The sequence below is a fragment of the Salvia miltiorrhiza genome, chromosome 3 (assembly GCF_028751815.1).
Source record: "Salvia miltiorrhiza cultivar Shanhuang (shh) chromosome 3, IMPLAD_Smil_shh, whole genome shotgun sequence".
NCBI classification, from domain to species: Eukaryota; Viridiplantae; Streptophyta; class Magnoliopsida; order Lamiales; family Lamiaceae; genus Salvia; species Salvia miltiorrhiza.
In genome coordinates, this window is record NC_080389.1 from 1,301,508 (window position 1) to 1,323,137 (window position 21,630).

At 36.4% G+C, this 21,630-nt stretch overlaps 2 protein-coding genes across 5 annotated transcripts; one reads left to right on the top strand and one right to left on the bottom strand.

Annotated features, from left to right (window-relative positions):
• Window positions 1-671: 671 nt before the first annotated feature.
• LOC131016795 (putative late blight resistance protein homolog R1C-3) lies at window positions 672-20,994 on the bottom strand. Of its 3 annotated transcripts, XM_057945531.1 has the most exons (3): window positions 3,817-4,420; window positions 3,717-3,765; window positions 674-3,629 (listed from the first exon to the last, which is right to left on the bottom strand). In XM_057945531.1, the coding sequence occupies exons 1-3, from the start codon at window positions 4,209-4,211 to the stop codon at window positions 1,194-1,196; spliced, it is 2,880 nt and encodes a 959-aa protein (XP_057801514.1). In that variant the 5' UTR covers window positions 4,212-4,420; the 3' UTR covers window positions 674-1,193. The 3 variants fall into 3 exon arrangements, with proteins under 3 accessions (XP_057801515.1, XP_057801514.1, XP_057801513.1); XM_057945532.1 differs by lacking the exons at window positions 3,717-3,765; window positions 3,817-4,420 and adding an exon at window positions 20,555-20,994 and having other exon boundaries at window positions 672-3,629; XM_057945530.1 differs by having other exon boundaries at window positions 691-3,629; window positions 3,717-4,414.
• Window positions 7,139-11,962, top strand: LOC131016793 (putative late blight resistance protein homolog R1A-3). 2 transcript variants are annotated; one of them, XM_057945527.1, is made up of 2 exons: window positions 7,139-11,378; window positions 11,636-11,962. In XM_057945527.1, the coding sequence occupies exon 1, from the start codon at window positions 8,348-8,350 to the stop codon at window positions 11,357-11,359; it is 3,012 nt and encodes a 1,003-aa protein (XP_057801510.1). In that variant the 5' UTR covers window positions 7,139-8,347; the 3' UTR covers window positions 11,360-11,378; window positions 11,636-11,962. The 2 variants fall into 2 exon arrangements, with proteins under 2 accessions (XP_057801510.1, XP_057801509.1); XM_057945526.1 differs by having other exon boundaries at window positions 7,140-11,378; window positions 11,526-11,962.
• Window positions 20,995-21,630: the final 636 nt, after the last annotated feature.

Here is a 21,630-nt window from a genome sequence, read left to right on the forward strand (position 1 = left end):
TCTCTCATGAATTGTGTTGAGGATAGGAAATACCGTTGATATGAGCACTTAATTTGTAAGATTTAGATTCCATTCCACAGCTTTACTTGGTGTAGTTTTGTACCAGCTCTTTTATATGTATTTTTCCTTCAAATTATAAACTTTTAGAGTCGTCTTGATCCATGGCCGGATTAGCAGGATGAAGATTTTTTATCTGACTTTGAACTTCTGTTTCAGTCAATGTCAAATTGCCATAGATCGTGATTCAAACAAAGAGGTTGGGCTTTCCCCTTAAGTGACAAGGGGGGTGAGCCGCTCCAAGTCGAAAGCGATATTTATCAATAAAGGATGAAGCCAAGAGCAGAAGGAGGATAAATCCTTAAACCTTACGTTTTCGAATAAGCATGATAGATCTCTTATCTATTAAAGAAGCCATCCATTGGGTGCAGAAAATAAATCAAAGTGGAGTATGAATAATATATAGACATTTCTCTTTTATAGAGAGGAACAACGACGTCAATAAAAATAAATAACATTTCAACTGAATTATTTCAACTTAGATAAATGAAAAACTTGATGCCATATTTGGATTCTAGCGAAAAAAGACAAGAGGCAGTCTTGTGTACCACCGGTGGCACGGTGCCACCGGGTTTTCTATAGCCTTATTTTTTTATAATATAAACGGGTCCGGGTTTATACCCGAATTTGCTAAATGAATCATGGTTTGGCGTGGGTATGACCCGGTGGCACAGTACCACCGGTGGTACACAAGTATTTGTGAAAAGACAATGCATATTTGGAATGCATTTGTAAGTGACAAATATGATAGTGAAAAGCATTAACAATGAAAACCACACATTAATCTTGTCTATTTAGTTATGTATTTAAATAAAGAACACACTAATCTTTTGTCTGTTGGTAACTTCACTTTCTTCGGTCGTGTTCTTGAAAATACTACTGCTTTATTGCTTTGATAAGAAGGATACCATTTTCACAAATAAAATACTATACACAAATTACATTTGCACAAGATAAATAATCGATTGCACTGCTTTGCTTTGCTTGCTCTGGTTTTTAGCCTTTAGGTGAGTTGGATGTTACAATACGATAATCAGATATTGTAGTTCCTGCGTCACATTGTTTATAGCCTATGTATTTTTGGCACAGAGATTAAGAACAAAATTAGTATTCCCACAATTCAATTCCTCATCACATCAAAATTTCCTTGCTACACGAAAGTTGGGAGTTGCCAAGCTCTGCAGTTCTTGGCTGACGAATAATGACTGAACTAGAACATGAAAGGATGGGTCCCCTTGTAATTCCTCTTGTTCCTTTACTATCTTTTTCAAAGACACAACCATTGATTCACTGCAATCCCACAATTCAATTGATTTGAGTGTTGGTATTTCTCCAATTTCAGAAGGAAACTCCTCCAACGACTTCATGTACCTGAGCTCAAGTTGCTCAAGGCATGGCAAGCAGGAGCCCTCCAACGTCCAGCATTCCATATTCATACAGCCATGCATTTTCAAGTATTTGAGGCTGGGGAATTGGCCATCAACTATTTCCCATCTGCCTGTTGCAAAAAACCCATACTCCAAATAGAGCTTCTCAAGAAGTGGTAATGAACCTATCTTTTCCAGAATTTCCTCCAAATCGAATTTTCCGCATTGAAGATGCAGCTTCTTGAGTGAGTGCGGGAAGCTAATACTCTGCAGACACTCTTCACATCCATTGTCAATAATGCAAGTCAAGCTTTCCAGCTTACTCAGACAATGAAGATAGCTGAGGCACTTCACTCTGTCCATTACTTTATTCGTGTATTTTATGCGCAACTTCTTGATATTGGGAATTCTCTTAACCACTTCTTCATTCAAGTTGAAATCAAGCACTCCTTTGAGCGTCTCTAGATTCTCCATCATAACATCACTATGCCCGCTCCGAGGATCTGGGAGATACATTCCATATCCTGCATATTTGAACATTATGCTCTCTTCGAACTCGACATGCTTAAGCTGATGCATTTTCCAAATTTCTACTGGTGCAGTTGTAGGTTTACCCTTACAAGAAACAAATAGTGTGTGTAGATTCCAGAGCAGACTAATTGAAGAAGGGATTTGGAACCCTGAACGAAATCTAGCCGAAAGGTACCTCAAGTTCACCATTTGAAACACATTTTCATCTAAATACCCTTTGGAATACCAACCATTATATGTACTCAGTGTCCTCAAAAATCTGAAATCTAGCAATTCTGGAACCGTATCAGCATGACATATGAAAGAACGAGCACGTGACGACATAGTTTCCATGGCATCCTGGACTGTCATAGCTGAAGTGCTTCTGGGAATAACAATGCGGCGTTGGCTATTTATCCCTCGAGGACAATCTTGCCCTAACACATAATAAAACCTCTGCTTTTCAGCTTCTTTCAAACATAGATCTCTCACTAAATCATGCATTTTGCAGCACCTAATATTCCCAAGTTTCCCTAACTCATGAACAAGAATGGGGTTTCTATCGACTAGCTCCTTCAGATACTCTTTGGCAATTGTTTTCGAGCTTTTATTGATATTTGGTTTAAGAAAGCCTTCAGAAACCCATAGCCTCATGAGTTCTGAGACTCCAATTCTCTTATCTTCCCCAAACATCCCCATGTACAAAAAACAAGGCTTTAGATACGCAGGCAAATGGTCATAGCTCAGTTTCAATACTCTCAACCAATATTCATCATTTTCCGAATTCACTACTGAGCTTAAGTTTTCCTCTATGTGCTCCCAATATTCAAGTGTAAGTTCGGACTTTGCCAGAAGACCGCCAATCACAGCAATCGACAAAGGAAGTCCCTTACACTTCCCCACAATTTTCTTTCCGATTTCCTCGAGATGAAGAGGAAAACCCCCATCCCCAAATACAGTTTTGGAGAACAAACTCCAGCTACAAACATCATCTAAAAATCTCATACCAATGCTGTTAGAGTCTGTCAACTTGGCAGCCAAGTTTGCGAGCCTAGTCGTTACAATTACTCGACTCCCATCATTGTAATCGGGAAAGAAAAACCTCATCTTGTCCCACACCTCTACACTCCACATATCATCCAGTATTATAATATACCTCCTACCCCATAAATACTTGTGCAATTTTTCTCCCAATTCGTTCTCGTCACTCAAGTCATCCCTCGAATCTCCGCTCACTTGTTTAAGAACTTCTCTAAGTGTTTCTCTAACATTATAAGTTTGAGAAATTGTAGTCCACGCACAAATATCAAAATGTTGCTTAACAAGGGCATGCTCAAATATATGTCGGGCAAGAGTGGTTTTACCAATCCCGCCCATCCCTGTGATTGGGATGATTTGGCGGTTACGGTTCCCTCCAGTGAGCCAATCCAAGAGTTGAAGTTGCACGTCATCAAAGCCCACCATCATGCTTTCCTTCACAGTGGAAGAGGACGTCAAGGAGCCAGCATGAGTCGAGGAGACCTTTCTCTGCAGCTGAGCTTCAGCTGAAGTCTCCATGGCTTCCTTGTTGATCACATTCATTTCTTCTATCACTTGCTGTAGATCTTGATAGAAGTTGATGCAACTGACTTCCTCTCTAGAATTCACTTCTTCAGCCGCATGAGCTGCATCTACAACATAGCCTTGGAGAAATTCCTGCGAGAAGGTAATTAATAATTTGAGTTAGAGATTCATTTCTTCAATCACTTGTCGTAGATCTTGATAGAAGTTGATGAAACTGACTTCGTTGGGACTCATTGATCTACCCAGTTCATTTTCCATGGCTTCCTTCTTGATCACATTCATTTCTTCTATCACTTGTTGTAGACGATCTTGATAGAAGTTGATTTGTTCATCAGCTTCAGCTGTATCAATTTTGGCTTTTTTGGATCTTCTCAGCTGAAGCTTGTCCACAATATGAGATTCGATAGCATCTTCAGCCGCATTAGCTGCATCTGCGATACGTTTGGATCTCCTCGGCTGAAGCTTGTCCACAATATGTGATTCGATAACATCTTCAACAGCATGAGCTGCATCTGCGATACGCATCTCCAGCGGATCAGCTTCATCTCCATCGGCAACAGGGGACTTATAACTTTCAAGAAATTCCTGCAAAAAGGTAACAATTTGAGTGAGAGATTCAAGTTGTTGTTTGTGGATAGAAATTGGAGGGGAAGGGTGGTGCTCGATCTGATTGATGGTATTCATAAGAGAAACTATGGCTGCATAGGCTGCCATGATCCAAGGAAAAACAGTGTATATTTTTCTGAGAAAGAATTTGATAGAATCTGAGTTTAGGTTGAGCAAAAACAATGTGTAAAATGGCTATATCTCCTCTTCTCAATTATTATCAGAAACATTATGTGTGCAGCTTTTCATCCACCTTTCAGAATCACATTAATGCCAAACAGCTAAGATAAGAGAAGACTTGTCGGTTGACCCTACAGTTTACTAGTCTCCTATCACATTGTGCTAATTATGCTAATTATGAAATAATGACTATGCTAATTATGAAATAATGGAACTAAAGAGTAGCAAGCTACAATTGAATTTTTTTTTAGGTGGGTGATCATTTAGTGTAGCATGCATTATGCTATGCTTAAATGTGCATAATAATAAGATTCAAAATAAAACCTTTTTGGAATATGATTTGTCTTCTCGCAGTACACTACTTAAAAAAAAAAAAAAGGCGGGCAATGTCCAATCCTCATACAGCTGAGAAACAATAAATTACATGTAAATTTAAATAAGAACACTAAGGTGTAAAAGTATTCCAACCATTCTGAATCAAGTTCAATAAAAATTATTAATATGAAATTTTACACCACCTTAACCTAAATTACCATTTTTGTTGTCCTGCTTACTCATAGCATGAAACTTAGGAAGCTAACACTCACTCAATCTCATTTGATTATCTCATATAATTTGAGAAATATATACTAGTATAAAATGATGCACTCCAAAAAGGCATAGGTCGCCAACCTCACATCAACTTTTCATGAAATTTCATCAAATAAAAACTTATACAAAAAGACAATCTATTTTAACTCCCAACAAAAAATTAACATATAACTGGCAAAAATTGTTGAGATTATTATAGTTGGAACTGTATCCCCAATTTATTTTGATCAAACAAAATTATTTAAAGAACAATTTATATAAATAACATTTCATATACTATGATTATAAATAATGTAAAAATAATAATTATGATGTAAAGTGATTTCCAGTCGAATTTCGACGGTGTATAAACTAGTTTCATATAAATTGGTTTTTGGAGATGATCCTCATCGGCCACTCTTTTTAGCGCGCTTTTCTTGCCCTTTCTTGGTGGCCCCTTTAGGCGACGCTTCAACATTTCAAGCCTATTCAGTCGCCTGCCACGATCAACCAAGTTAGAATTGCAGTATTTTGGATCCAAACAAATGAAGATCTTATTCTATTTTAGATGGAGTCTACAAACTGATTGAGCATTCTACAAAAACAAGATGGACTATTTAAGTTTCCTTATCATATTTTAAGACAACTATTCCTATTTGCCAAGTAATCTATCCACATGAACACTATCATAGCAACTTTTTTAATGTTTGGTATAGTAAACATATAGTATTTCTCATATATCATGCCATGCCACTGGTGCTAAATGATAGCAGGCCCATAGAGTTTGAATATGTGGTTGAGAACTTATTAAACAATTAACAACTGTGTGAATGGTGAAAATCCTATCACTTTGTACATTTACTGAACTTAGATTAGGGGTGTAAGTGAGCCGAGCTAGCTAGCGAGCTACTCGGGATCGACTCAAAATTACTCAAAATCAACTCGGTATAAGCCGAGTCTAGCTCGAGCTTGAGCTACTCGACTAGGTATCGAGCCCGAGTTCGAGTTTCATCATACTCGACTCGTTAGGCTCGCGAGCCTAATCGAGCTTTCAAAAAAATTACCATTTTATCCCTACACTATAGCATAATTACTAATATAGCTCATAATATATACAATTTGTTGAAGCATGTATGAGAGGAGCTTAAACGAGCTCAAGCTCACCGAGCTTAATCGAGCTCGAGCTCGACTAAGATTCAATAATCAAGCCGAACCGAGTCGAGCTCGAGCTCACCGAGTATGCAATCGAGTCGAGCTCGAGCTCAAAAATCTCAAACTCTTAGCTCTAGCCTCAGTGACTCCTCTGGTGGCCACTTCAGCCAGCACTTTCTTCAAGCCTCCTCCTAAGCTGCTCCCAACACTCATCTCCTCAACCTCACAATTTCTGATTTATTCAAAGAAATGGGAATTTAAAATTATAGGTGATGAAATGGATCTTACAGAATTCATTTACACAAAAAACGCTTAGATTTTTTATATGGACTAGCAAGGGGTAACAGCAGTCCAAAACTTAAATGAATAAATTGGGCCAAATTCAATTAAAATCGCAGCCCATTTTCTTTTAAAAGTAAATCTGCCAACTAATTAAATAAGGGAGATCAATCCCAACACACCCAGCCCAATGAATTAAATAGAAAACAAAATCGGGTCCAGCCGAGTAAAAATAAAAACCGGCCCAAATGCTATTGTATACGTCAGCCCAATCAAATAAAAATAAAAGGAAATTGGGCCAGCTAAATTTAAAAGGAAACAGCCCAAATAGAAGCCCAACCCTCAGGCCCCAAATGGAATTGTTTGCGTTTGTAGATGCTTGTATATATGGTGGTATTTTGCATGCTGAGTGATTCTTCGCTTAGTTGTGAGTGTTTTTGTTGGTGTCAAGGATTTCTAATTCATGCTCTACTTATATATGGTAAGTTCACATTTGAGCTAGCAGTTCAGACATCGTATAAAAAGACTAAGGTATCGTCAAATTTCTAGTTGTATATCTTTGTTGATGGTTGAAATTGATAGAAAGCTGTTTTTCTTCTTTAGGGATTTTGGCCTGAAATTTTTAAGTGCTTGTAGGAATTATATTATATACATTATCTACATTGATATTATATTTCACCATTGTTTATCCTTTTCTAATCCTTTTTCTTTTGCTCGCAGATTGAAACTCCCAAAGATGTTCAAGAAAAGTTTGGCCGAACTGGTTGAATCATATCTACTGTGATAGGTATGTTCCTTGGGTGCATAAAATAAATCAAAGTGGAGTATGAATGATATATAGACATTTCTCTATTATTGTTAGAAAATGGAGGTGATTATATAGTGGTTTGAGTGTGGTGAGTGATTGTAGTGAAGTGGTGTAGAGAATATTGTGAATGTAGTGTGTGTAGAAGATAGAGAGAATGATTTTAGAATGGAGCTCTTGTCTCCAAAGAACTTAGATAATATTAGATAGAGTGATGTTTTTGAGATTGTTGAGATTGGTTACAAATGGCTCACAAGAGCTCTATTTATAGGTGTGGGAAGATCTCTCTAAATCCCACTACATTAGTTTGTATCTAGAATTCTCTACTAGTATCTACTTAAGGAATTCTCTAGATACTCTATTTTAAATAGCTAATTTCTAGAATACTCATACTTCTCCTAGGTATTATTTAGAATACTCTAGAGTAATCTAGTTAGTGGTGAATTCTCTAGATTATACATAGCTTATTCTCTCTTAGAATATTCTAGATAAATGCATCACACTTCAATAATTATAGAGAGACGTCAATAAAAATAAATAGTAACATTTCGACTGAATTATTTGAACTTAAATAAATGTAAAAGTTCTTTTCAAAAAAAATAAATGTAAAAGTTGATGCCATATTGGATTCTAGCGAAAAAAGACAATGCATATCTGGAATGCATTTGTAAGTGACAAATATGATAATGAAAAGTATTTACAATGAAAACTACGCATTAAACTTGTTTATTTAGTTATTTATTTAAATAAAGAACACACTAATCTTTTGTCTGTTGGTTGATCGTGTTCTTGAAAATACTATACACAAATTACTGCTTTATTGCTTTTGATAAGAAGGATATCATTTTCACAAATAAAATACTATACACAAACTACATTTGCAATATAACAATGGAAAATTATACAGCAATAATCTTACTTTACTTCACATAAAGGTAGCAATTTCACTTCTTTAATGGATTTGTTAGGATTCGGCACTACAGTATGTCTTCTGCTTTCATAATTGATGGTGTTCTTGGAAATTTTATAATCTAATCTACTTTCTTCCTTTTTTCTTCTAGATCACATTAGAAAAATGAAAAATCAATCAAGCAAAACCACTTTTTTGGATGCCACAACTTTTCAAAATGATCTGTATTGTCATTTTCACAAAAAATACTCGATGAATACTGATCATCATCAATCCTGCTGTTGTTAGTCTTCCTTCATTTCTTTCCCAAAAACTAAAACAAAAGAAACCAAAAATTGTTCCTGAGAGATGGCCTATGCTGCACTTGTCTCCCTCACAAACACCATAGACCGATTCCTTAATAGCAATCTATATTCCATCTCTGTTGAAGAAGAAGAACAAATTAGATCTCTCCTTGAGTATGTTACCCCCTTCCAAGACTTCCTCGATAAATTTCCAGACAAGTTCAAGAGTTTGGAAGAGCGGATGAGGGAAGCGGCAAACGAAGCAGAAGATATCTTAGAATATCTTGTGTTGGAAAAGGTTTTCTTGTCTTCTGATGAAGAGTCTGAATTACACGATGAACTCGACCGAGGCACTGTGATTAAGGATATTAATTTGAAGCTGCAAAAAATGTTCGAGGAATTCGGCCAAGATTTTCAAGATGAAGCTAACGTCAACAGATTATTAGACGGCCGAATTAGCGAAGTAGCAAATAAAGCGAAAAAATTCGACAGGTTTCTAATGTGGGAGAGAAATCACATTCGTTTCAGAGACAAGTGGAGATTTCTACCAGCGGAGTTTGCTATGTTCAAGTCCAAACGACAGTTCATAAACCACTTGAAAAAGATGGAAAGTGAAATTGATTCGATCATGGCGGAGGCGATCCCCGTGAAGAATATCAGTGAGGCGGTCACCGCCTCCTCATCTGGGCTTGCACCGGCCGACAATGTTAGTGATATGATTGTTTTACATGATGATGATGATGAGAAGGAGGCGGAAGAGGAGACTGAATGCTATCGTAGTTCAAAATACGAACTCCAGATGGAAAGGGTGATGGAGGAGATTGCTTTGATTGCTGCACAAGTGAAGGAAATCAAGGATAGCTCCAGCAGCAAAGACGTTGAACGTGGTGGTGCTGATACTTCTGCTGCTCCTACTTCATCATCAACTGATCCATCCATCCACAAAGATTCCATGGTTGGTTTTGAAGATTATGTGTTAGACGTGAAGGATCGCCTCTGTGGAGAGCCATCCCGACTCCAAGTCATCCCAATCTGTGGTATGGGTGGCATCGGCAAAACTACTCTTGCCAGGAACGTTTATGATGATCCATTAACGGTGGGCCATTTTGTGATTCGTGTTTGGGTCACAATATCACAAGATTACAGTGCACAGAGAATTCTTTCTAGCCTTCTGGAGTCCTTGAAGGAATACAACACAGGTGGATTGGGACAAAGTGATGATGAAAAAGTGCACAAAATTTTAATGGGCAGGAGATATTTAGTTGTGATGGATGATATGTGGAGTGGTGAGGCATGGGATGTCGTCAGAAGGGTATTTCCTGATGATGGCAACGGAAGCCGTGTTGTGCTAACCACGAGGTTGTTTGAGGTGGCTTCTTATCCGGATCCTTCGAACAGGCTTCATGAGATAAGCCTGTTGAATGCAGATCAGAGCTGGAATTTGTTGAAGCATAAGGTGTTTGCAGATGAAGAATGTCCTTCCAATTTGGAAACTATTGGGGAGGAGATTGCGACAAGCTGCAAAGGATTGCCCCTCGCGATTGTGGTGATTGCGGGGCTTCTATCCACAGTTAGTAAGAATCCATCTTCATGGCAGGAGATTGCAGAAAAGGTGAAGTCTGCAAAAACTACAGAGCATGACCAAATCGAGGAGATACTATCTTTGAGCTACGTCGAATTACCTCAATATTTGAGGCCATGTTTCTTGTACATGGGTTCCTTCCCGGAAGATGATGAGATCCATGTTGTGAAACTCATGAGGTTGTGGGTAGCTGAGGGCTTTGTGAAGTTTTCAATCAACTCCAAGAGCTTTGAAGAGGTGGCGGAAGAGTGTTTAGATGAACTCGTCAAGAGAAATCTTGTTTTGGTCAGAAAGAGGAAATCTAATGGCAGAATCAAAAGCTGCAGCCTCCATGATCTGATGAGGGACTTGTGCATAAGAAAAGCGCATGAAAGTCAGTTTTTCTTGAATCTGATGGATAAGCATGTTGAAAAGGAGCATTTTACAGAAAGGATAGAGAATCAGCGCTGCGTAAGCATTGATTCGTCTCATCTAAGATACCTTTCAGACGATGATGATTCAACCATCCATTCCATCAGATGCTCGAAATATCGTTTAGTGAAACTGAACTTTGTCAAGGGTGTGAGGTTGCTGAGGGTGTTGGATACGGTACCTGCTGACGTGGAGAGCTCACCATCAGTGCATCAACTATGTGAGTTATTTCATTTAAGATACCTTGCTATTAACTATATGCAATCTATTCCTAAGGGATTATCGATGCTTAAGAATCTGCAAACCTTAATCCTTGGTAGAATACGAGATACATTACGTTTTTTGGTAGTTTGTAATCTTGTTTTGAGTTGGGACATGCCGCAATTAAGACATGTTCACTTTCACGGCACAATCTATTTTGAGGATCCAAGTGAAACAACTATCTCTCTAGGAAGCCTACAAACACTTTCCTATATGTCACATTTGTGTTGCACAGAAAGGATCTTGAAAAAGATCCCAAACCTTAAGAAGTTGAAGATTTATTGTTCTGAGGATGCAGCTTGTTTGAATGATTTGGTGCATCTGCACCGGCTCGAGAATTTGAAACTATATGCTGGTCGTTGGGTTGGATCTCGGCCAAAGCACTACAAGATTACTTATCCTAGCATGCTGAAAAAGTTGAGTTTGATTGATTTGAGACTTCCTTGGAGCCACATGATTCTTGTTGGTTCATTGCCAAATCTACAAGTTCTTAAACTAAAGCATTGTAGTTGGGTCGATGGTGACACATGGGAAACAATCGAAGAAGCATTCCCAGCGTTGGAAGTTCTTCTAATTGAAGATTCAGGGTTTAAGAATTGGATAACTGAAAGTAGCCATTTCCCAAAACTCAAACGGCTACTGCTTCGTTCTTGTTGGAATCTCAATGGGATTCCAAATGATATTGGAGACATTTCAACTCTTGAACTCATTGAGGTTACTGGAAAAGTGAAAGAGTCTCTAATGGAGTCGGTTGAATTGATACGAGAGGAGCAAGAAGAATATGGAAACAACATTCAAGTTGTCTGCAGTGCTAAGTCCTAAAGATGTGGATTTGGATAAGGTACTGCCTTTCATCCCTTGAATTTGCTATTGGTCACAACTTTCCAAACTTAGCTTTTATATGATAAGATACAACTTGTAATTACACTAACTATTCTTTGCTACATGCATCTTATTCGATTTTTATTCATTTTTGGTTATTTCACAGCCGGTGTTATGTGTGTTTTGTTGGCCGATCATCGGGTTTCAAGCTTTCAGAGTTTTGAGTCGATGATGACGATGACAAAAACATGATGATGTATCTTTCTCATGATTCAGATTGAAGAAGAAAAGAGGATGGGAATGTGTTGTCATATTGAAGAGGTCCTCTTAAGCAATGGAGTTTGGAACTTGTTTTGATTTGTTAGAAGTTTTTTTCGCATGTGAGTGGATAATGTTTTGAAGAGTGATAGCATTGTGTCCTTTATCATGTGTATCATGTGAAAACACTTATGCATATGTTGTTTCGATTTGCTTAACCGATCGGTCAAGCTATCGAAAGCAACATACGCGCCGGTGCTTGTGCCTCCTTAGAGGACTTGCAGCCGGTGTCTCGATACCTGGCCATGGACATGGATATTTCTTCGATTTTGCTTGAGGCTTCCATTTTCGTGTTTGCTATGCTCTAAGAAAATAATTATGTTCTAAAAATTTAGCCCAAAAGTCACGTCAAATTGATTTAATATAAACAATTAAATATTTAAAATAACTAGTGTAAATATGAGGATTTGGACTAGCAAGTTAGCAACATGAATTTTGATATGAAATATATATTTATGCATCTAAAATTGTAGTAATATAAATTATAATATCATTATTTTTTGCACTCTTATTTATTTATTTTATTTTTGGATGGTGTCAACATAAATATAGTTGAGCATTAAATTGATAATGTAATTTTTTTTGTTAGATTTCTCATGGAGAATTATAATTCATGATACTCAAACAACATTAACTCAAGTTATTTTTCAGAAGACAAAAAAGTTATTAATTGCGTGCAATGTATATGTTAGATATTTGAATGACTTCAAATATTTTATTTATCAAAATAAAAAAAACTAAGAATGTTAGGATGCAGTCAAATAAAGAGTATTTGCTATTTGATGGGCAACATAATATTCTTAGTTACCTAAGATATTATATTTCAAATTATATAGATGAAAAATCATAAGCACGTAAATGCTACATGGAACGATCTTGATCTGAAGGAGTAGCTTTTCCTTTGGAAAACTTACAAACTCTTTCGATGGTTATTTAATCAAGAGTGGTTGGTTTATTATCGAAATAGATATTGCCTATTTTGTCCATATTTAATCAAGAGTGGTTGGATAGGGAGTATAAAAATGTCATGTTTTACAAAATTTGATTTGCCTATTTTGTCCATATTTTTAAATCCATTTTAAGGGCAACAATATAACATTTAAGCTTATTAGCTCAATCATACATTTGGAAAGTAAGCCCACCTGTATAGACAATGGCAGTCGTTTAACCTTAACTCTAAATCGGAATAACAGTGCAAGTCTCCACAATCCACAAAGCCTACAAGAAATCTATTATCATAATAGGTTTCCTGAATCTATTATGAGGTTATAGTGAAGTGTTTAACATTCTATGATTCACTTAGCCAGGTTTTTAAAATTTAATGAATGAATAATTCAAAACTATAATTCTTGAGTTAAGGACACCAATAATATTCTTACTCGATTTTCTTTAATAATTGGATTTATAAATAAAACCAAATAAATCATAATTACTTTTTGTTGCATGATGTACATGCAATTTCATGTCATGCTTAGCATATACTCCCTCCGTCCCACGAATCTTGACACGTATTCCTTTTGGGGCCGTCCCACGAATCTTGACACGTTTCTAAATATAGTAACAATTATTATCTTTTCTCTCCTATTTTATCACATTCTCTCTCATACTTTATCACTTTATTACATTTTCTCTCCTATTTTATCACATTTTCTCTTCTAATTTATCACTTTTATACTTTATTACCTACACACTTAAAACACTAATCTACAATTCCTTAATTCCCGTGCCAAAACTAAACGTGTCAAGAGTCGTGGGACGGAGAGAGTATAATAAGTAATTACTTAAAATATGCACATAATACTAATATAATATTATTATGTAAATTATTATTTAGAATAATTAATTAAACTAATGATAGTTCAATTAATACAATGAGTAGTCCAAAACTTGAAAGAATAAATAGGGTAAATTCAATTAAAATCACAGCTCATTTTCTCTTAAAAGTAAATCTGCCAACTAATTAAATAAGGGAGCCCAAGCCCAATACACTCAGCCCAATGAATTAAATAGAAAAGAAAATCGGGCCCAGCCAAATAAAATAAAAACCGGCCCAAATACTATATGTACGCCAGCCCAATCAAATAAAAATAAAAGGAAACAGCCCAAATAGAATTCTTCGCTTGTAGATGCTTGTTTGGTGGTATTTTGCATGCTGAGTGATTCTTCGCTTAGTTGTGAGTGTTTTTGTTGGTGTCAAGGATTTCAAATTCATGCTATACTTATCACCATCTGCTTTTTTAATCCTGAATTCAAGTACCTATTGCCTGATCATGTAAATTCAAGTCATGTTTTCTAAGATATATTGCATCGAAAATTATTAAGTTTGAAATTTGAGATTGTTTATATGGTAAGTTCGCATTTGAGCTAGCAAGTAGTACTATTATACTATGCTACTGTAGTTAATTTATTGCCATGATAGATTTATTTTCTACTTTAACCACAAAAAAAGGCCTGCAGGAAAATAAATGCCTTGGCTATTTACGACCTGCACATAATCATATGATGATATTATTCACATTTGATCTAATATTTACCATTTTTCTTTTCTATTCATGAATCATGGGAACTATTGTTTCTGGTAGTCATTTATGTACCATCAGATCAATATGTTAAATTGGGTGTCTCCATTGTGTGCAGGGTTTTGATGTTAGGCTGGTCGATGTGAATAGGACGTGTAAAGTTACAAAGGTAATATAGCCTCCTCATTTATGATTCAGTAGCCATTTTTTTTAACAATTATGACTGATAAACGAGACAGGGTGGACAAGTTATCAAATACACTGCAATGTTAGCTTGTGGGAACTACAATGGTGTTATTGGTTTTGCTAAAGCAAAGGCTCCTGCAGTTACGCTTGCTCTTCAAAAGGTATCAGAACTATACATGCATTCAAATTCATACTGTCATGCTTCTTTATGCTGCACGTGTGTAAATTTGGCTTGAAAACTAGACATGCTTATATACTATTGTCTGAGAATGTGCAGTCAACTCTAAAAGGTATTATGCCACTGGATTGTCTGTTCAAATAAGAAAACGTTTCAATATTTATAGAAACTCATTGCGGCATCTGTTATTTATAATTTAATATGTTAATGGCATGTTCCCACAGGCATATGAGAAGTGCTTTCAGAATCTGCACTATGTAGAGCGGCATGAGGATCATACAATTGCACATGCAATTCAGACATCGTATAAAAAGACTAAGGTATCGTCAAATTTCTAGTTGTATATCTTTGTTGATGGTTGAAATTGATAGAAATCTGTTTTTCTTCTTTAGGGATTTTGGCCTGAAATTTTTAAGTGCTTGTAGGTGTATCTTTGGCCAGCTCCTACACAATCAGGGATGAAGGCAGGCAAAACTGTGGAGTTGATTCTTAACTTAGCTGGTTACAGGAATGTGAAATCAAAGGTATGAAACTGGCTCGAGAAATATGTTCTTTCGTTTCCAACTTTGTCCTGATGGAAATACTCTTGTAGGTTGTTGGTTCAAGGAATCCCCACAACACTGTGAAGGCTCTTTTCAAGGCATTAAATGCGGTAAATGGGAGGAATTATATTATATACATTATCTACATTGATACTCCCTCCGTCCCGCCCAAGATGCTACATATTCCTTTTTGGGCCGTCCCAACGAAGATGCTACGTTTCTATATTTGGCAAAAATAAGGAATTTTAAACACTTAATTAACACTAATTAAGTATTTCTTTATTACCTTCTCTCTCCTACTTTATCACTTTATTACATTCTCTTTCTTACTTTATCACTTTATTACTTTCTCTCTCCTACTTTATCACTTTATTATTACACACTTAAAACATTAATCTACAACTCCTTAAATCCCGTGCCGAAATGCAAATGTAGCGTCTTGGCCGGGACGGAGGGAGTATTATATTTCACCATTGTTTATCCTTTTCTATTCCTCTTTCTTTTGCTCACAGATTGAAACTCCCAAAGATGTTCAAGAAAAGTTTGGCCGAACTGTGGTTGAATCATATCTACTGTGATAGGTATGGTCTTGATCTTTTCCTTGAGTTTCTCTATTTTGTGGGGAGGTGGTATGTGAGTGGTGAACATATTTGAATGCACTTAAGATGTGAGGATAAGTTAACTTTCATGTCCTACTTCATTGGACTTGGGGTAATTGCGCCTATATACATGAACATTTTGCGAACTTTTAATTGTTCCGATTTTTCACACGACTATCAATTTTCGGCGATCGTGGCTAGTTAAAGTGACAAATTAATATAATCGTGACAAGCTGAAGTAGCGTATAGAAATCCAAGTACCTCGTCTAGCACATCAATTGTTTAAACCATGTAGGCATTTAAGGCATCCACCTCAACATTAATTTGGGTGCAATTGATAATCGTGTGAAAAATCAGAACAATTGAAAGTTCATGTGTTTGGAGGCAGATTTTTAAGTTTATGTGCAAAACTAGAATTGGTTGAAAGTTTGTGTATTTAGGCGCAACTAACCCATTGGACTTTGCGGTTGCTTAAATTTTAATTAATTGCACAATTTTCATCAAATTTGCCTCTTGATTTGAATAACATGGAGGAGTTTTTTGAGATAATTGAATAACACAGGTTTAGCAGATTTTTGTTGTCTCATATGAGTACTACTCTTGTTCAATCTCAGGTTTACAAAGAAATAATATAATCTGTGGATAGATTAATCTCTTGAGCATTTGGGATGGCCAAGTTGTTATTTTCTGAATCGAGGTTATATAATAGGGAAAACAAACGACGCAGTGCCGGTGGCAAAAAGATGCTGAAAGGAGAACCACTTTGCTTTTCTTTTTGAAATGTGGAATCAAAATTGCTGAAATTGAGCATCATAATCAATAAAATGCTTTTAGTTTTGCATAGTGAACTATTCATACCAAAATCATTTTTCTTGATGCAGTTGCATATTTTAGTTGATTATGGTTTTAGGCTTATGCTCTTTCTCTGTCTCTCATGAATTGTGTTGAGGATAGGAAATAACGTTGATATGGGCACTTAATTTGTAAGATTTAGATTCCATTCCACAACTTCACTTGGTGTAGTTTTGTACCAGCTCTTTTAAATATGTATTTTTCCTTCAAATTATTAACTTTTAGAGTCTTCTTATACATTCATTGCTGCAGAAAATAAATCAAAGTGGAGTATGAATGATATATAGACATTTCTCTTTTATAGAGAGGAACAATAAATAACATTTCAACTGAATTATTTCAACTTAGATAAATGAAAAACTTGATGCCATATTTGGATTCTAGCGAAAAAAGACAAGAGGCAGTCTTGTCTCTTGTGTACCATCGGTGGCACGGTGCCACCGGGTTTTCTACAACTTTTTTTTTTTAAATGTAAATGGGTCCGGGTTTAAACCCGAATTTGCTAAATGAATCATGATTTGGCGTGGGTATGACCCGGTGGCACCATGCCACCGGTGGTACATAAGTATTTGTGAAAAGACAATGCATATGTGGAATGCATTTGTAAGTGACATATAAGATAGTGAAAAGCATTAACAATGAAAATCACACATTAATCTTGTCTATTTAGTTATGTATTTAAATAAAGAACACACTAATATTTTGTCGGTTGGTAACTTCACTTTCTTCGGTCGTGTTCTTGAAAATACTACTGCTTTATTGCTTTTGATAAGAAGGATACCATTTTCACAAATAAAATACTATACACAAACTACATTTGCACAAGATAAATAATCGATTGCACTACTTTGCTCTGCTTGCTCTTGTTTTTAGCCTTTAGGTGAGTTGGATGTTCAAATTTCCCACAATTTATATGTTTTGAAGAGTGATAACATTGTGTGCTTTATCACGTGTATATGTCTATTGTTTTATGAAGAATGTTGATATTTCATAGTTAGTTTCTTTTTCCCAAGATACTTGGTTGTCATTCAATCAACTAGGTCACTCATACAAGAAAAAAGTTGTCCATAAAAATCACAAAATGGGTGTTAAAAATGAGACAAAGTTAGAAATATCCCAAAAGCTTATGGAAGAAGATCAAGTCAGCGACCACTAAACAGAGGTGATTGCTGAAATTGAGGGACGTGCAACTTTTATACATTGAGTAATTTTAAATAGTTTAAACTTATTTAAAAGTGTGATTGGAATGAGATTATTGTATGTTTGTGATTAGAATAATATTAATAATATGATACTATTACATTATTGGCCTTAAAATAGATTAAAAAATAAGGACATAATAGGCAAACTAAATTTGGTAAAACCAGACACTTTTATAGTTGGTATAGATTATAGATACTAATTAAACATATATATGATTTATGTTGCTAAAAATTAAAAATAATTAAAAACAAGCTAAATATAAAGTTATAAGGAAAATTAATCACTCAAATTAGTATATTCCCACGTGCAATTGAATTCCTCATCACAATTTGACTACACGAAAGTTGGGAGTTGCCAAGCTCTGCAGTTCTTGGCTGACGTTGAATGACTTAACTAGAACATGAAAGGGTGGGTCCCCTTGTAATTCCTCTTGTTCGTCTACTATCGTTTTCAAAGACATAGCCATTGATTCACTGCAACTGAACAATCTAATTGATTTGAGTGTTGGTATTTCTCCAATTTCTGAAGGGAACTCCTCCAACGACCCCATGTACGAGAGATAAAGTTGCTCAAGGCATGGCAAGCAATAGCCCTCTAACGTCCAACATTCCATATCCTCACACCCCTGCAATTCCAAGTATTTGAGGCTAGGGAATTGGCCTTCAACTATTTCCCAACTGCATCTTCCAAACCGCCCATAGAACAGTTGGAGCATCTCAAGAAGTGGTAATGAAGCTATCTTTTCCAGAATTTCCTCCCAATGGAACTTTCCGCATCGAAGATACAGCTTCTTGAGTGAGTGCGGGAAGCTAATACTCTGCAGATACTCATCACATCCATGTCCAATACTGCACGTCAAGCTTTCCAGCTTACTCAGACATTGAAGATAGCTGAGGCACTTCACTCTGTCCATTAATTTCTCATTGTATCTTATATACAGTTTCTCGATATTGGGAATTCTCTTAACCACTTCTTCATTCAAGTTGAAATCAATCACTCCTTTGAGTGTCTCTAGATTCTCCATCATAACATCACTATGCCCGCTCCGAGGATCTGGGAGATACATTAGATATTTGAACTCGACATGCTTAAGCTGATGCATTTTCCAAATTTCTACTGGTGCAGTCGTAGGTTCACCCCTACAAGAAACAATTAGTGTGTGTAGATTCCAGAGCAGACTAATTGAATTAGGGATTTGGAACCCCTTACGAAGATCACCCGAAAGGTACCTCAAGTTCACCAATTGAAACACATTTTCTTCTAAATATCGTCCGAAATACCTATATGTACTCAAAAATCTAAAATGTAGCAATTTTTCTGGCACTTTATAATCATGACATATGTAAGAACGAGCACGTGACATAGTTTTCAAGGAATCCCAGTCTGTCATAGCTGAAGTGCTTCTGGGAATAACAATGCGGCGTTGGCTATTTATCCCTCGAGGACAATGTTGCCCTAACACATAATAAAACCTCTGCTTTTCAGCTTCTTGAAATGATACATCTCTCACTAAATCATGCATTTTGCAGTACTTTATATTCCCAACTGCCCCCAACTGATGAACTAGAATGAGGTTTCTATCGACTAGCTCCTTCAAATACTTCTTGGCAATTGTTTTCGAGCTTTTATTGATTATTGGTTTGAGAAAGCCTTCAGAAACCCATAGCCTCATGAGTTCTGTGACCCTAATTTCCTCATCTTCCCCAAACATCCCCATGTACAAAAAACAAGGCTTCAGATACGCAGGCAAATGGTCATAGCTCAGTTTCAATACTCTCAAGCAATATTTATCATTCTCAGAATTCACTATTGAGCTTATGTTTTCCTCTATGTGCTTCCAATATTCCGGTGTAAGTTCGGACGTTGCCAAAAGACCCCCAATCACAGCAATCGACAAAGGAAGTCCCTTACACTTCCCCACGATTTTCTTTCCGATTTCCTCGAGTTCAAGAGGAAAAACCTCATCCCCAAATACAGTTTGGGAGAACAAACTCCAGCTACAAACATCATCTAAAAATCTCATATCAATGCTGTTGGAGTTTGTCAACTCAGTAGCCAAGTTTGAGAGCCTAGTTGTTACGACTATTCGACTCCCATCATTCTTATCGGGAAAGAAAACCATCATCTTTTCCCACACCTCTACACTCCACATATCATCCAATATTATGAGATACCTGCTCCTACACAATAAATACTTGTACAATTTTTCTCCTAAATCTTCCTCAGACAGATCACTACCCAAATTTCCAGTTACTTGGTGAAGAACTTCTCTAAGTGTTTCTCTAACATTATAAGTTTGAGAAATTGTAGTCCATGCACGAATATCAAAATGCTCCTTAACAAGGGCATGCTCAAATATATGTCGGGCAAGAGTGGTCTTACCAATCCCGCCCATCCCTACAATAGGGATGATTTAGCGGTTGCGGTGCCCTCCAGTGAGCTTATCCAAGAGTTGAAGTAACACGTCATCAAAGCCCACCATCATGCTTTCCTTCACAGTGGAAGAGGACGTCAAGGAGCCAGCATGAGTCGAGGAGACCTTTCTCTGCAGCTGAGCTTCAGCTGAAGTCTCCATGGCTTCCTTCTTGATCACATTCATTTCTTCTATCACTTGCTGTAGATCTTGATAGAAGTCGATGCAACTGACTTCCTCTCTAGAATTCACTTCTTCAGCCGCATGAGCTGCATCTATACAACATAGCCTTGGAGAAATTCCTGCAAGAAGGTAATTAATAATTTGAGTTAGAGATTCATTTCTTCAATCACTTGTCGTAGATCTCGAAGTTGATGAAACTGACTTCATTGGGACTAGATCTACCCAGTTTAATCACGTTCACAATATGTGATTCGATAACATCTTCAACAGCATGAGCTGCATCTGCGATACGCATCTCCAGCGGATCAGCTTCATCTCCATCGCAAACAGGGGACTTATAACTTTCAAGAAATTCCTGCAAAAAGGTAACAATTTGAGTGAGAGATTCAACTTGTTGTTTGTCGATAGAAACTGGAGGGGAATGGTGATGTTCGATCGTATCGATGATATGCATAAGAGAAACCAAGGCTGCATATGCCGCCATGATCCAAGGAAAAACAGTGTATGTATATTTTTCTGAGAAAGAATTTGATAGAATCTGAGTTTAGGTTCAGCAAAAACAATGTGTAAAATGGGTATATCTCCTCTTCTCAATTATTATCAGAAACATTATGTGTGCAGCTTTCATCCACCTTTCAGAATCACATTAATGCCAAACAGCTAAGATAAGAGAAGACTTGTCGGTTGACCCTACAGTTTACTAGTCTCCTATCACATTGTGCTAATTATGCTAATTATGAAATATTGACTATGCTAATTATGAAATAATGGAGCTAAAGAGTAGCAAGCTACAATTGAATTTTTTTTAGGTAGGTGATCATTTAGTGTAGCATGCATTATGCTATGCTTAATAATAAGATTCAAAATAAAACCTTTTGGAATATGATTTGTCTTCTCGCAGTGCACTACTTAAAAAAAGAAAAAGAAAAAAAAGGCGGGCAATGTCCAATCCTCATACAGCTGAGAAACATTAAATTACATGTAAATTTAAATAAGAACACTATGATGTAAAAGTATTCCAACCATTCTGAATCAAGTTCAATAAAAATTATTAATATGAAATTTTACACCACCTTAACCTAAATTACCATTTTTGTTGTCCTGCTTACTCATAGCATGAAACTTAGGAAGCTAACACTCACTCAATCTCATTTGATTATCTCATATAGTTTGGGAAATATATACTAGTATAAAATTATGATATAAAGCTTCATTCTCAACTTTTTTTTTCAATGAAATCCAGCTTGTTTTCTTATTCTCGACTAGGCCCAAGCCCAT

What these genes read in the sequence shown, in the direction of transcription:
- LOC131016795 (XM_057945530.1), bottom strand. Translation starts at nt 4,211, where the DNA reads ATGGCAGCCTATGCAGCCATAGTTTCTCTTATGAATACCATCAATCAG. An exon ending in GATCAATGAGTCCCAACGAA is followed by an intron (nt 3,630 to 3,716) that starts GTCAGTTTCATC and finishes ACCTTCTCGCAG; the next exon opens with GAATTTCTCCAAGGCTATGT.
- LOC131016793 (XM_057945527.1), top strand. Translation starts at nt 8,348, where the DNA reads ATGGCCTATGCTGCACTTGTCTCCCTCACAAACACCATAGACCGATTC.